Source organism: Pteropus vampyrus, unplaced genomic scaffold (assembly GCF_000151845.1).
Source record: "Pteropus vampyrus isolate Shadow unplaced genomic scaffold, Pvam_2.0 Scaffold36, whole genome shotgun sequence".
Taxonomy (NCBI): domain Eukaryota; kingdom Metazoa; phylum Chordata; class Mammalia; order Chiroptera; family Pteropodidae; genus Pteropus; species Pteropus vampyrus.
In genome coordinates, this window is record NW_011888817.1 from 8,526,432 (window position 1) to 8,542,137 (window position 15,706).

Here is a 15,706-nt window from a genome sequence, read left to right on the forward strand (position 1 = left end):
TATTTCAGAATTGACTTTTTAAAAATAAACTTGAATTAACTGAACAGCTTCTGAATAACTACCATAGAACCCTAGGCTTCTACAGAACATAATTTGAAAAAAAAAGTTAAATCTCATTTTAAAAAATGGCAACCCTCCTTCCCTGACTTGTAAACTTGTGCTGTCATATTTCAGGCTTTCCCTAAAAAATGCATGCCAGTTTCCTTCTTGGAGAATTGCGTAGGGTTTCTCGAGCTACTGTTCTACAGAAGGAGCAAACAGGAGAGCTTTAAACTTAGCTGTTCATATTTTTATCACAGCAGAAATCTTCAAGAAACAACTTAAGATTATTTCCTCTTTTATTGCTCTTTCCTGGACCTTTGTGTAGGGGGGAACAGGTGATAGACTAAGGTGTTTGAGTTCAATTTAGACGTCTTAGCTACTGTTGCCTCTATGAATTCTGTACCTCACTAACGCTCTAAGAGTTGAACGGATAATTAAGGTTTCTTGATAGAGCTGTTGGCCTCAGGTTAATAACCTCTATTCTAGGATGTGATGTGAGGGATGTTGGTCAAAGGGAAGGGAAGGTCTAGAAATGAGACCGCATAGCTGAGAAGTAGAAGAGGTAGGATCCAATTAGGCTGTGATACTTGAATTTAACCTATTTATCAGCTATTTCTTAAGAACTATCAAATCTGCCTCCATTCTATATATATGCTATTAGTAAAGTAATAATACCTACCTCTGGCTGACCTAACCACAAAAGGGCAAGTTTATTGTAAGGATACAAGATTGTCTTATGGAACTTGAGAACAGGGATATTTCTGGGCCTTGGGATGATACTATACTAGAACTAGACTAACAGGATTTTCTTTCATTTCTGTTTCAAGTGAGGCAGTTTCGTTAATAGATGGTGATTACAAATCAGGAAGATTTTACAAAATTAGGACCTGAAGTCATCTGAAATGAGGGGTTCTGCTGGGGGTTGAGGAGAGAAGAAAATATTTGCTTATGAAAACCTAAGGAAAATAGTTTCAGGTCTTAATAGTGTCAAGTATAATTGGGAGGAAAAAGAGAACTAAAGACAATACCATTAGATTTATCTAAATTAGCAGTGATTTATCCAGCAGAGTAAAGGGGCATGGTTGAGAGCTACTTACTAGATTGCTAGTTTTCTCTCTGTTTAAAACCAGGAGGCTGAGCAAGAATACCTCTCAGGTCCCATTCTACTGCAGAGCAGTAAGACTTGCTACCAAGGCAGCATCAGCATCACCTGGGAACGTGTTAGAAATATACAATTTCAGGTACCACTTCAGACCTACTGAATTGTAATCTATATTTTAACATGATTCATAGATTTAAATAAATTTGTTATATCTAACAATGGCTTGTTATATAGACATTAAAAAAGATGTATATGTGTGTATGAATTGCTAAAATATATTAAGTAAAATTATGGCTATTAATGATTTCATGATTCCGTTAAAAAAAAAAAACCACTGTACATATTAAAAAGTCTGAAAGGATATAAATAAAATTGAATTATAAATTATTTTCTTTTCTTCATTATTAATGAATCATCTGAACTTTTAAAATGAGCATTTGTATTTTTAATTTTATCAGGAAAAAAATAAGTTAGTCTCTCTTTTTGAAGTCACTTCAGATTTCACACTTAGCATAGTGATTAAAAGCGTGGACTCTGGTGCCTGCCAGAGTTAGACTTTACCACTTCCTGGCTTTTGACATAGGCATAGTAATTTGACCTCGGGAAGCCTTGGCTTCTCATCTATGTAATATGATTATAATAGAACCTACATCTTGAGAGTTTTGAGGATTAAATGAGATATTGGATGTCCAATGCTTAGCAGTACCTGGGCATAGTAAATGCTTGATAGATGTTAGCTCTAATTACTATCACTGTTCCCTTTTTTAAAGATCCATTTACACACACATACCCCTCAAAAATAGCAATGATAGCAATTAAAAACAAGAAAACAAAACAGTAGACTAATGGCCTTGGGTAAGTATCAAATTGTAAAGAAATAAGATCAGAGTTTCCAAAACTCCACACAATTAGAGTAGACAAAAGAGATTAGGTTACATATAAATCTATGGTATTATTCTGTAAGACTAGCTGTGAATTACCTGCACATTTCTTTTAATGCAGCTGTCTCCCAAATTATTGTCTGTTTTATTTCTTTGTGACAGGGCACTTGAATTAGCTTTAGCAGAAGAGAGATGGAGGAGCCATAAAACGTTAAGGATGAATTCAGGAAGACCCGAGACCATGGAAAACTTGCCTGCTCTCTACACTATTTTCCAAGGAGAGGTATATTCTTTTGGCTTTGAAAACCTACCATTTATGTTAAGCATAGATTGAGGGTAAAAAAGCAGCTGGGTTTGGAGCTCCTTCCATTTGAGAATATCTTGAGCATTATAGTTTAAACGGGAAGGTCTAGTGGAGCATCTGGCTATCACATGTATTTCCTCTAAGCTTCAGGGCCGTCCAATTACATACTTGATGTCTTCATTCGGATACCTTACAGCATCTCTTAATTATGTTTTAAACTGAATTTTTGGTTTTCTCACCAAATCTGTACTTCTGGATTTTCCTATCTCAGTAAATAGACCTACTGTCCATTCAGGTACCCATGCTAGAAATCCAGACATCATCCTTGATTTCTCCTCTTGATTTAATCTTGATTTTCTCTCTCCAGACCATCAGCAAATCCTATCATTTCTACCTTCTAGATATATATCTCTGGCCCATTTACTTCTTTATCATGGAACCACTTTAGTTTAAGCTCTCCATCTCTTGCCTGGCCCTTTCTGACATTGCTACTTCTTTTGTAGTCCCTCTAATCTGTTCTTTACCTCACAGCCAAAATAACGTTTTAAAAACAGATTGGAGCATGATGTTTTCTCATGACTCTTCTAGGCTTATTATAGTTGAATATATCCAAACTTGTTTTCGTTATTCTTATATGACTTAACCTCTACTTAATCTAACAATGTTGTTTTGCTACTATACTTGTTTCTTAGCCACTCTGGCCTCCTTACAGCTCTGAACATTCTAAGCTTGCTTCTTTCTCAGGACTTTTGCACATACTCTTTCTTCTAACCCCACTTTCCCACCAACTTCTCTTTATCTTTTAAGTCTTAACCCTAATGTCATCTCCTCAGATCTTTTTCTCACCGTTTATTATCTAAATAGAGATCATAACTACTTCCATATGGTTGCCATGATGATTAAATAAGCTGTCATCTATAAAAACACATGCTTGAGATGTAGTAGGAATTAATATTATCTCCCTTTTCTTGAAGCAAAAGTAAAGCCAAAAAAATGGTTTTTAGTGTCTTATGAGTGCCTGTAGTAATTTAACTATATAATTTTTATGGCATTTATAATTGTTATATGGTCGACAAAAGTTTTACCTCCTAATAATGTGAGACCTTTGAGGACACACTTTGTGACTGCCAGTTGCTATAGATAATTGTGGCCCTTGACTACTGTTGTCGATCCCAACTTATAATAGTCAAGATACAAAGGGTGATGGCATTCTAACAGATAGCAAACAACTCTGCTCTTCAGAGCCTTCGTCCTTTAAAGCTCATATTATCCCCAAAGGTCAAGGTACCACAGCTTAGGAAAAGGAAGTGATAGCACTGGAGATGAAATAGAATTTTTGATCTTGCCTGTCAGATATTGCAAGAAAGAGAAGAACACTCTGCCCTTTACAGACTGACTCAGATTTCTAGTGAAGCAGCTCCTGATCTACAGCTTTTTCTTAAGTGGGATGGGACTTGAATTAGTGCAGGTTTTATATTTTGCTATTAAGGATGGATGGGTTAGGGTAGTGTTCAGGAGCACATTTTGAAAAATAATGGTTTAGAAGTGACTAGAATTAGGAAAAGAGAAATCTCACGATACCTTGGAAAGAAGAAACTTTTTCAGAATATTCATCCAACAAACATTTAATGAGTGCGTAATATTTACAAAGAAGACCTGATTACTTTAAATTTTTTTTTTAAATTTGTAAGCCTAATGTATTTTACACATTTTGTGTCATTGATTCTATCCAAAGAAATTGTTAACCCTATTTTATGGATAGGGAAACTTCTCAGAAGTTAAGTAATTGCCCAGATGGTTGTTAAATGGCAAAGCTAGGATTCTAAATCAAGTTTTCTCTCAGAGTCTGCTTTCTGCTATACTGCAGCTGGAATCGTCCAACTGTACATAAATGCATCGAGGAACACAATGACCCATAAGAGAACTCTTGACTGAATTGAGGTATAGGAGGAAGGTAGATGGTAAATCTGGTTGTTCCATGGTTGTTTTTTTGTACCTCTATTATGACATTAATTATAGTCTGTCTTGTATTATTGTTTTTTGTATATGTGTATGTCTTCACCAAATTGTCCTTGTTACCTTTGAAGAAACTGATAGTGCAGTCCATAATCTAGGAGTTCTTCTCTTCAGGGCTGGGAGATGGGGGCAATGACTGAATAGCTGAGAAGCCAGTATTCAATCTTCTCTCTTCTGAGAGGCATCTTAGTGTTGGAGTCCATTAAACATGATAGGGAGTGCAAGCATAGCAGTGGGAATTGGGATTTGGCTTAGCCTACCTATAGCCAAAGAAATATTGAGGGGAAATTGCTGTTTGTAAGGTGGAAATAGCATTGGACAGAAGTCAAAAAACTTCTGTTCTCTGTCTGGTCATGCTACATTCTAATTTTGTGACTTTGGACAAGAAACTGATGTCTATGAGCCTCAAATTCCTCTTTTACATTCTAGAGATAACTCATTTCAAGGCCTGTGCAACCTCTGATGGTAAATTCACTTTACCCAAGCCCTGAGTTTAGTTAATTACTGAATTTTTTTCCCCCTGAGCTATTTGACTAATTATTCTTGGAACACCAGGACAGACTGTGTGATCATCTATAGCAGGTGCCATTCTGTTAATTTCAACTCTGACTACGTCCTAGGAGACACAGTGATGGAAACACCTGGTGCTAGAAATAGGGAAGAATGCCTTTTCCTAATTGAGCACTCGAGTGCCTCCATTCTGGAGCATATTAACCTTTCCTTCTGGGAGAGGCCAAAATTAAGGCCTGTTATGATATTTCCTCAAAAGATCATAATGTGACACTGGAGCTTCAGGACTGAGAAGTGAGATTGTCTTAATTTACAGCAGCAAGATGATTTGGGCCCCAACTTCCAGCTGCTACTTTTAAGTGGTTAGATGGTTATGTCCTTTCATAATGTTATGCAATGTGATCCGTCTTATCTTCTTTCTAGGACCCTGGAGCAAAAACCAACTGCCTTTAGTTGGTTCAGAAAAAAAGAGATATGCTTTTATTGTAATTAAAAAATTTAAGTCATCTTTATCCATGTAGGCCTGTTTTACAGAGAACAAATTGCTTTGTGAACTTAGATAAGCACTTCATGTCTCTGATCTTCACTTTTCTCATTTGAAAAATAACATGATTGGACCAGCTAATCTCATAAGTCCTTCCTCCAGTTCCACCTTGCTTTGATTTTAAATGTAGTATCTGCCTGATTGTACTGTTTCTTTGGGACTGTCTGGTCCCTACCCCAGCGTAGCATGTTAAAATAGTTTCAAACAATTGATTCTTAACCAACTCTTAATCTTCTATCTTAGAGAGTTAGTTCAAGTGTTCATCCCCATATCCCCATTAACAGTGAGAAGATTGGATATTTTTATCTATTTTTATCCTAGTATTGAAGTGAGTAGTGATGCTATTTGGTGAAGTAGGAGGCTCTAGACTAGGAGTCAAGGGATCTAGCGTCGGTGCCTAGCTTGTTTCTAAGTTAGTTGTGTGCCCTTCCACTAGTTACTACCTTTCTGTGCTTCAGTGTCTTAGACTGTAAATTATTAAAAAGCTATAACTTACTGAATGTACATTGGGTGCCAGATACCAGTGCCCAGTGCTTTATGTACATCATTTGTTATCTACAACAGCAAAGTGAGTATAATGGGAACTTAGGCCCTGCAAGGCAAGTTGTTTTCAAGATCCCACAGGTGAGAAGAGGCAGAGCTGGGATTAGAAGCCACTTATTTCACTCCTACACCTATGCTAGTTCACCTCATCTACAACATGGGAACCCACCATCTATATTTCCTCAGATTATTGCCAGGAGCAGATAAGATATCAACTGTCACATTGCTTTTGGCTGCTAGAGTTTTATATTTAAAGAAAACCCACGAGCAGCTCTCATGTAGTTAGGACTTCCTGGGTTCAGATCCTGACACTGCTGCCTACTGGCTTTGAACATTGGGCCAGTTACTTAGTCTCCATGCATCAGTTTTGTCATCTATCAAATGAGCATACTAATAGTACCAGCATCATATGGTGTCATGAGAATTATGTAAAGCACTTTGAATAGTGTTTTGCATATAGTGAGTATTTAATTATATTAGTGAATTGCAGTACAGCAGGGATTGTCTTATTCCTTCCTCTTGTTTTAGTTGTGGTGAAGCTGAAACAGTGATTGCCCAGGATGAAACAAAGTCACTGAAAAGAGTAAAGTTTATATGTCTAAGATTATATTGAATATTTTATAAAAAAATAATAATGAATGTAGGATAAATACAGTATGTAGTGACAACTTTAATTTAATGCCAATTCTTAGGTGGGAGGTGGGCTAGAGGATAGGGGAGGAGAGAAATAGAAGAAGTAGGGAGTAATGATTTATCTGTCAAGGGATCTGGACCTTTATTACTATTACACATCACGCAGTATGTAGCTGAGCAAACCTCTGACTTCTCCATCTTATGTCAGCTCTTTCTCTGATTATATCCTCTCAGATTCTGTCAGTTGGCTTTTTCTCTAATTATCTTGATAAAACTAAGACTCTGGTTTAAAGTGAACTAGAGCAGGCTGTATGGTCTGGTTTGGTCTGAAATTTAGGAAAAAGGCATGTCCTATGTGATCTATTCCAAATTATTAAAGTTCTTTGTATTGGAGGGCTTGGAGGCTTCAGTCCCAGCTAGTGTAAAGTGTAACATTAATACTTGATTTTCTGACGTTTGTTCCTTTTGTTAATATACCTCTTTGGAGATTTCAGTAGTGTTGGGATTTGGGCATTCCTACATACTGTCATACCATTTGACAACAGTCCAGTCTCACCATTGTTTTTAACAGGTTCACACATACCTGTCAGTCTAAATTTCAAAAAGAACCAAAAGGATATTTGACACATCACTCTGAGGCAGTTTTTGCAGCATACAAAGGCAGTCAGTACGAAGTAGAAATTCAGGAAGACAAGGTTAAATGTTACAGAATAGAGAGTCTCATTTGTGTGACACTGATTCTTTGGTTTGTTTGTTGTCTTTATAGGTTGCTATGGTGACAGACTATGGAGCCTTTATCAAAATCCCAGGCTGTCGGAAGCAAGGTGGGAGCCTGTAACTTGAAATTCAGCCTTCCCATTCTACTCTCTCTGCTGTCACCTCCACTGCATTCCATTTATAGCTGTACATTTTTTTAGGCAGTAGGTTTTTGTTTTTGTTTAGAGATATGAATACAGACAAGTGATGACAATTCATTTTCAGCAGGTCTTAACTCAGAAGAATGGTGCTCTCTGTCTTGGAGGGTGGGATGTGGCATAGGTATTTGGGTTCTCTTCTGGAACCACCTCTTCCCTAAATTTCACTTGTGACCCTAGGCATGTCACTTGACCTCTTTGGTCTAGGATTTGGAGAAAGCAAATTATTTACTCTCTAGAGTCGACATTGTGAGTTCTCTAGTTATGGCACATGGAAAGGAAATAGTATTATAACCAATACAAGTATTATGCTTTAAATTTTCTTTACATATTGATAGGCATTTGTTGAACATTTTTGGAGACTCTTTTTCTCATCTATTTATTTTATTATATAAAATTTATATTTCATATTATAATATTTATATATATACATAAAATCATATTTATAGAATATTATTTGTTTCTCAAAACATTTGTGTTAAGCAGAAAAGCAAGTTTCACAAACCGGTAGTCTGCTCAGAGTGACTTAGCTAGGTAGTGGCACAGTTAGGTCTAGAACCCAAGCCTCCTGATTCCCAGCCTCAAGCCCTGCCTACTACATCATACTACTAGAGGATCCATGAACTTAACTTGTTATTTTTTGTGCTAAAATAAAAATTTATTTAAGTTTTTTTTCTTTTTTTTTTTAAGGCAAGGCAACCCTTGGTTGACCTCACAGATTGCAATGACCTTGTCAGCTTACAATCCATTATTTTTTATTTTTTGTGCCTACAGTACCTGGTCTTCCTAGGTGGTCTCCCATCCAACTACTAACCAGGCCCAACTCTGGTTAGCTTCTGAAATCAGATGGGATCGGGCTTGTTCAGGGTGACAAAATTTATTAAAGTTTTTAATGGAGAAATGTACCCATAAGGATGTTATTAGGAGAAAATATAGAATAAAATATGATTGCATAAAAGTCAAAAACTTTATTGCAAAAATTATCATAAAGTACAGTTGGGAAAGAGAATTTGTAGTAGATATGACAAAGGACTAATAAAAAAGGGCAAAGTAGGAAAAGGGACCAAGGATATGAAAAGAATTTATAGGAGAAAAAATAGTAATTGATCGATAAATATCTTAAAAGATGCTTATTCTAAATTTGATTTAAAAATAACTTAAACTGTGGTACATTTGTACAATGGAATACTACTCAGCAATAAAAAAATGACAATGAAGTATTGATATGTGCAACAATGTGGGTCAATCTCCAGAGAATTATGCGAGTGCAAAAAACTAATCCCAAAGGTTATTCACTTTACAATTCCATTTGTGTAACATTTTTTTTTTTACAGTTATTGAGATACAATTCACATACCATATTTTTTACCCAAAGTTGTACATACAATTCAGTGGTTTTCAGTATGTTCACAGAATTTTGGAACCATCTCCACAATCTAATTTGAGAACATTTTTGTCACTCCCAAAAGAAATTCCATGCCTATTAATAGTAACTTACCTATTACCCTCTCCCCCATTCTCCCCTCTGCCCACCCTTAGGCAACCACCAGTGTACTTCTGTGTTTATATATTTGTATATGTGGTCTTTTGTGATTGTTTTCTTTCACTTAGCATGTTTTTAAGATTTATCCATTTTATAGTGTGAATCGATTAGTACTTTATTGTCTTTTATTGCAATTTTAGAAGGTGGTATGGAATCAACAATCAGTTCTCCAAATCTTTTATTCTCTGATACCAACTAGGTATCTTACAGTTTAATTCTGACACTAACTACTTGAAGGTGGCATCAGATTCCATAGGTTTAAGGGCTTAGTCCCAGAAGACTGCCCTCATTTCAGATGCCAATTGGAAGTATAACGTCCCCCGACAGGTTACCCACACTTCTTTCAGACTTGGTTACAAATTTAAAAGTTTTCACACCACCCTCCCAAGTTTCAATAATTTGTTAGAACGACTCACAGAATTCAAGAAAATGCTATGCTTACTATTATTACAGTTTACTATAAAGGAAACAAATGAACAGCCAGAAGAGGAAGTACATAGGGGAAGATCCAAAAGGGTCTCAAGTGCAAGAGCCTCTTGTCTCTGGAGTTGAGGTGCATCACCCTCTTGGCACGTAGATGTAATTGCCAACTCAGAAGCTCTCCAAACTGTTTAGAGGTATTTATGGAGGTTCCATTATGTAGATGCAATTGATTAAATCGTTGGCCATTGTTGATTTGATTCAATCTTTAGCTCCTCTTTCGCCCCTGGAAGTCTAGAGATGGGACTGAAAGTTTCAGCCCTCTAATCACATGTTCGGTTCCTCTGGCGGTGTTAGTCCCCATTTTGAAGCTCTCTAGAGGCCCACAAATAGTCACTTCATAAAGTAAACTTGAGAGGTGCTTGTTATAAATAACAAGATGTTCCTGTCACTCAGAAAATTCCAAGAGTTTAGAAGCTCTGTGCCAGGAATCAGGGACAAAGACCAAATATGTATTTCTTATTCTACCACAGTATCAATGTTGATATTCTGGTTGTAATAGTCTGCTATAGTTTTGCAAAATGTTATCATTGGAGGAAACTGGGTAAAGGGTACACAAGATCTCTATTATTTCTTTCAACTATAGGTGAATCTGAAATTATCTTAAAATATTTTTGAAAGCAATTTAAAATGCATAAGATCTTTGAGATTAATAAATATTAAAAAGATTGCTATTAATACCCAGTGTTGGAAATGGGTATTTCCAGCAATAGTTTTACTTATTATTGGGAACATAAGTGGTTACAGACTTTGGCAATATCTGTTAACATTTTTTAAGTATATGTGCTGCCAAAGCGAGTACTATTAACATTTTTAATATGCTTACCCTTTAATTTAGCAATTCCTTAAGGAATTTAGTTTGCAATATAGAATTAGATAAATTACCTACATCTATGCAGTGGACTATACGATGTAAAAAGAATAATAACTATTTCTAAGATACTTTGATGCTTGTTCCTTCTTCATTTTACCAGAAAAGGTCAGTGGAAAGTTTCCATACAATTCTACAACCCTAATACCTGGCTAATGGCAGTTGTAAGACACCACTGATTATAAGAAGCATTCTGATTTCAGAGATGTTAAAGTGAGGTGGGGGAGTGCTCTTAGAATCAACGAAACAGAATAGATCTCAATAGAAAATGTCCAAGATAATAAAATGAAAAGCATGTTACAAAAGAGTTTGTATAGCATGACTCTCCTCCCATTTTAAAGCATGTACACATATGCCTGTGTATTTTTTAAATTATTGCATATGCTTAGAAGAAAGTATGGAAGGATGTCCAACAAATTGTTAACAGTAGTTACCTCTGGGGAGTTTGGTTTGCTGAGGGAGAGATGTACATGGAAGAGGGATTTAAACAAATTTTTAAAATAAAATTATCTTTAAAACAAAGTCCAGAAGTTGATCATTGGGTAATAAAACCATGCCCTAACCTTGGAGACTGCTGTGCTACAAATTGCATCTGGGCATTAGAAACGGCTTACCAATAGTTTCCAAGTCAGCAGCCAGTGATCTCTAGTAGTTTCTCATTTGGTATTGGCTGAGATTTAATGAGGTGGAACTCATCCCCATGCCTATAGGGCATGCACCTCTTTTATTCCGAAGACAGATTTTCTTGTTAGTGAAATTGCTGTAGCTGCCAGTACCTAAAAGTCCCATCCTTACTTGAGCATTAATGTGACACTTTAGAGACTATGTGGGGATTAAAGGGCTGCCACCTTCCAGCAGTCAGTCTTCAACTCACTTGTGTCCTGTCAGATGATGCCTCTGATTGTGGCTGCCAGTGAATCTGTCAATCTGACTGCTGAGACCAGCCTCGGAGGGAGAACTCAGGGAGCTAAGTAATTAGATGGAAACTCTGAGTTCTAATCCAAGACTCTTCTGTAGGTTTATTAGATAACTTGGTCATTTGACTTCCTATAGTGTATTTTAGCTTCTCTGCTCTTAAAGGGAAGGATTAAGTCTCACCCTGAAAGGACTGAGCTATGAAATAACTCTGGTCTCCAGATTTTAACATTTTTGATTCAGGCTGGTAGACTCTATTTTGGGTTATTTTTCTCAGACTTTTCAGAATTTTTTAACCACCACTGAGCTGAAGGTCTCTTCCTAGTATTCAGATTTAAACTAGGTTTTCTTTCCCCTCTCATGGAATTGTCCAACTTTCTGTGATAATGGAAATGTTATGTTTCTGTTCTGATTTGATTTCTGACACACCAGCTTTTACTGAATTTAACAATTCAATTAAATTCTGAATCTCTCTACCTGGAATTAGTGTCAGATCCCACAAGTTAAAGAAGGTCAGTCCCACAAGACTGCCCCCACTTTAGTTGCCATTGCAAGTTCCAAGCCACCTGTACTTCTGACTGGCTATGAATTGGGTTCCCGCAACCCCCTCCACAAGTTTGACAATTTGCTACAATTGCTCACAAATTCAGGCAAACACTTTTCTTATGTTTGCTGGTTTATTATAAAGGATACAATCAAAAACAGGCAAATGGAAGAAAGATGCTTAGACCAAGGTATGGGAAGGGGCACACTGACTTTTCATGTCCTCTCTGGCACACCACTTCCCAGCAAGCTGATGTGTTCGCTAACCTGAAGCTCTCTGAATTTCATTATTCAAGAGTTTTCGTGGGGCTCAATCTCTAGCTTCTCCCCCACTTTCCTGGAGGATGGTGGGACTGAAAGTTTTAACTCTGTAGTCACTTGGTTGTTCTGGTGACTAGCTCCATTCAGAGACTGTATAGGGACCCCAGCCTAAGTCGTTCATTAGCATAAACTGGTATGATCAAGAAAGGGCTTGTTATGAATAATGAAAGATACTCAATCACAAATTTAAAGAGTTTTAGGAGTTCTGTGCAGGGACAAAGACCAAATATGTTTTTGTATTATACCACATCTGTGCTGTCCAGTGCAATAGCCACTGACTTTTTAAATACTGTTTACTGTAATTAATTTAAATTTAAAGTTAGTCTATGGCCATGCCACCCTGAACATGCCCGATTTCATCTGATCTTGGAAGCTAAGCAGGGTTGGGCCTGGTTAGTACTTGGATAGGAGACCACCTGGGAATACCAGGTGTTGTAGGTGTTTAAAAAAAATAAGTAAGAAAAAATAAATTTAAACTTAAAAAAGTTATGTGGCTAGTGACTATCCTTTGCCCAACAGCACTAAACTATGAAATTTCAAGAGCAGATAATTCAATGTTATACTTTTAACGTGCCTTGCTTATGGCAGAAGCTCAAATAGTTTTAGAAATAGATTCAGTTTAGCAGATAATTATTGAGTTCTATTTTCTGGTCACTATTAGGTGAGAACACAGAGATAAGAAAATAGTCTCTGCAGCTCTCAGACTGCTCAGTCTAGAGATATGAACAAATTACACTGTAGTGTAAAAACTTCTATTGACAATAAAGGAAAGAGGTGAAAATTACAAACCATTACAGGACAGCTGCAGCCTCAGGTTTAGCGAGTGTTCAGTGAATTTTATTAAATGAATTCTAGTCCCAGCTCCTCCAATTACTAGTTTCTTGACTATAGCAAGTTGCTTAGTTCTTGAGCCTTGGTTTCCTTATCTGTGAAATGGGAATGATATGCATATTTTAGAGCTTCTTGACTGGCAGGATCATGTTTCTTTTATCCTTGGATTCATTTTTGCTTAGAGTATTGTGGATGTTCATTAAATGATTGAATGAATCCACAATCGCAACAAGATAAAGAATGTGAAAGCACTTTAACTTATGTGCTTACATTATTGTCATATACCGTTGGTTGGAAATAACTCATTTGAAAAGCCTAGAGAAATTCAGATCCCCCAAAAGTAAAGGGAGACCTTTTATTTTGACTTTTTTTTTTTTTAGCTGCAGCTGTCCTGTAATGGTTTATAATTTTCACCTCTTTCCTTTATTGTCAATAGAAGTTCTGAAAGAAATTACAGTTGAACCTAACGCAGTTGGAAGAGTACTTTAAGGGAACTGTAATAGGCTAACTCTGTTTTTCTCATATGATGATTGAAATGCTAGCCCTTTGTAAGTTGTCAGAACTTTTTTTTTTATCAGCAGACACTCAGATGGAACTCATTCCATTTAAGTGTCATGGTGAGTTTATTGAACATGATGATGGACTTCATATGCCCTTTAGGCATTTGTGGCTTCATGTCAGAAATCCAGGCGCAAACTGCCCCGAAGCACTTTCTTCCATCTGGCATGACAAGCAAAGCGTTTTTTTGTTTCTGTTTTTTTTTTTTTGCAGCATATGCTAAAACAAAATTAGATGTGTTTCTATTATTTATAGGTGAGATCATCTTTCTCCTTTTTTAATTTAAAAGATAATACAGATAAATAATAAAGAAGAAAATGTAGAAATATCAGTATGATGTAGGAGACCTGACAGACTCATATTCAAACTGTAGTTCTTTCTTATCAGTTCTGTGACCTGGGACAAGTTACTTGTAGACTACTATTTCCTCATGTGAACCTATGTCACAGAGTTGATACACTGTTTCTCATGAGGTACCAAGCACAGAGCAAGGGGACCTTAAATGTTTTATTTGGTGCCCTGCACCATATATTTAATCCAGCTGGTGGTGTATGTGGCTAACAATGAATTTCCTCCCCAGAATTCAGAGAATTCTGAATTCAGAATTCTGCCTTCTGAGAATAAAAATGATGATGATGAATCCCCCATACAAAAGATAGGATTAGCCATAGATAGAAATATACTAGGTAACTGCCCATAAATCTGTGACCGAAGAGATGAGAGCACTTAAGACTTCAACAAAATAATCTGGGTATAATTCTAGGATTGGAATGAAATTGTAATTTAGGAGGCTGAAATCTAATTGATTGCCTTATGTTCTGTCTAAGAAGAGATTAGATGAGCAGGTGGGAGATTGTCAGCCTGGAACGTAGTAAAAGAAAGCTTGAGAGCCTGAAGTTGGCAGTATCTCTTTTGCCTTATTTAGGGCAGAAGTGAATCTGATGACAGGAACTAGAGAGATGGATTCTTTTAAGAGGAATTGATAGTCCATTAAACCTTTGTAGACTGGAAAAGTATCTCAAAACATGTGTCTCCCTTTTGTTCTGATTTTATGTTGAAGCAATTTCTGATCACAAATCTAATTTTTCCGGTATTTGATACTGGGGCAGTAGGTAGTTTACCTAGATAAAGACTGGAACCTTTAAGTATAAGAAAAGTATATCCTCTATTGTAAATTAGTAAATTGGCAAATTGTGTCTATTTCTGAACTGATCACTAAATTGACAGTCTGGTTAATATATTTTAGTATATAAGCATTTGCATACTGAAGACTCCTACATTTACATCTCTAGTTTATACCCCTCCTCTGAGCTACAGACTTTATATATCTGACTGCCTACCTGACATTTGCTTTTAAGACTGAGGGCTAGACTATTTCCCTTTTTTTAATTCATCCTGTAATAAAGCTTTTTGGTAATAAGCCATTAATGTCTCAACTATAAAATATCCTACACCCTAGTATAACTATTTATATTCTCTTTTGGTCTGTGTCCATGAGACATAGTTTTACATAATTTCAATCTTAGTGTACATATCATTTTATTATGATTACATGCTTATCATAGGAAAATAAGAGGGAAAACTACAAAAGAAATGATCATTTTGTGATATTACTACAGAGAGATAGGCAGTCAGTATTTTGGTGTATTTCTTTATAGTCACATATGTACATAAGATTTAACATATTAAGGTGATGATTATACTCTATTTTGTAACTTTTTACACTTAAGAACCTTAAACGTTTCTCCATCTTTTAAAATGTTTTGTAAACAATTAAATGGCATTATTCTGTCATTCAGATGTACTTTTAATCATTTCAAATTGTTTCTATTTTTTTGCTATTTAATATTTTGAGACATGCCATGTTTAACCAGGCTAGATGCCTGGACCAAAAAAATACCCTGCTTTGGGATTGGGTGGGAGAAGGGCAAAAGGTTAATGCCATTATTTCTTTGTTTTGGGTGCTCCAATAAATAGATTTTCTGTTTCAGGAAAGAAAAAAAGATGTTCTCTCAAATAGATTAGGTTCAACATTCATTTCCTTCACAACTTCCATTAGCATTTGAAGAGAGAAGTGAATTTTAGAATTAGAGGACAGTTGCAGCCAAAAAGTGTCAAAATGAAAAGTTTCCCTTTCCTTCAGGGCATTTCCTCT

The 15,706-nt window shown here is 36.2% G+C and overlaps 1 protein-coding gene and 1 pseudogene across 2 annotated transcripts in view; both read left to right on the forward strand.

The window, feature by feature from the left end:
* Positions 1-15,706, forward strand: part of ZCCHC17 (zinc finger CCHC-type containing 17) — a 48,585-nt gene that overhangs the window by 6,482 nt on the left and 26,397 nt on the right. The window contains exons 2-4 of one of the 2 annotated variants that reach the window (XM_011357807.2): positions 1,173-1,283; positions 2,188-2,308; positions 7,342-7,399. In XM_011357807.2, coding sequence (XP_011356109.1) covers positions 2,243-2,308; positions 7,342-7,399 — 124 coding nt within the window. In that variant the 5' untranslated portion in view covers positions 1,173-1,283; positions 2,188-2,242. The remainder of the gene's footprint in view (positions 1-1,172; positions 1,284-2,187; positions 2,309-7,341; positions 7,400-15,706) is intronic. The other variant, XM_011357806.2, reaches the window with a different exon arrangement.
* LOC111738312 lies at positions 12,485-12,603 on the forward strand (annotated as a pseudogene).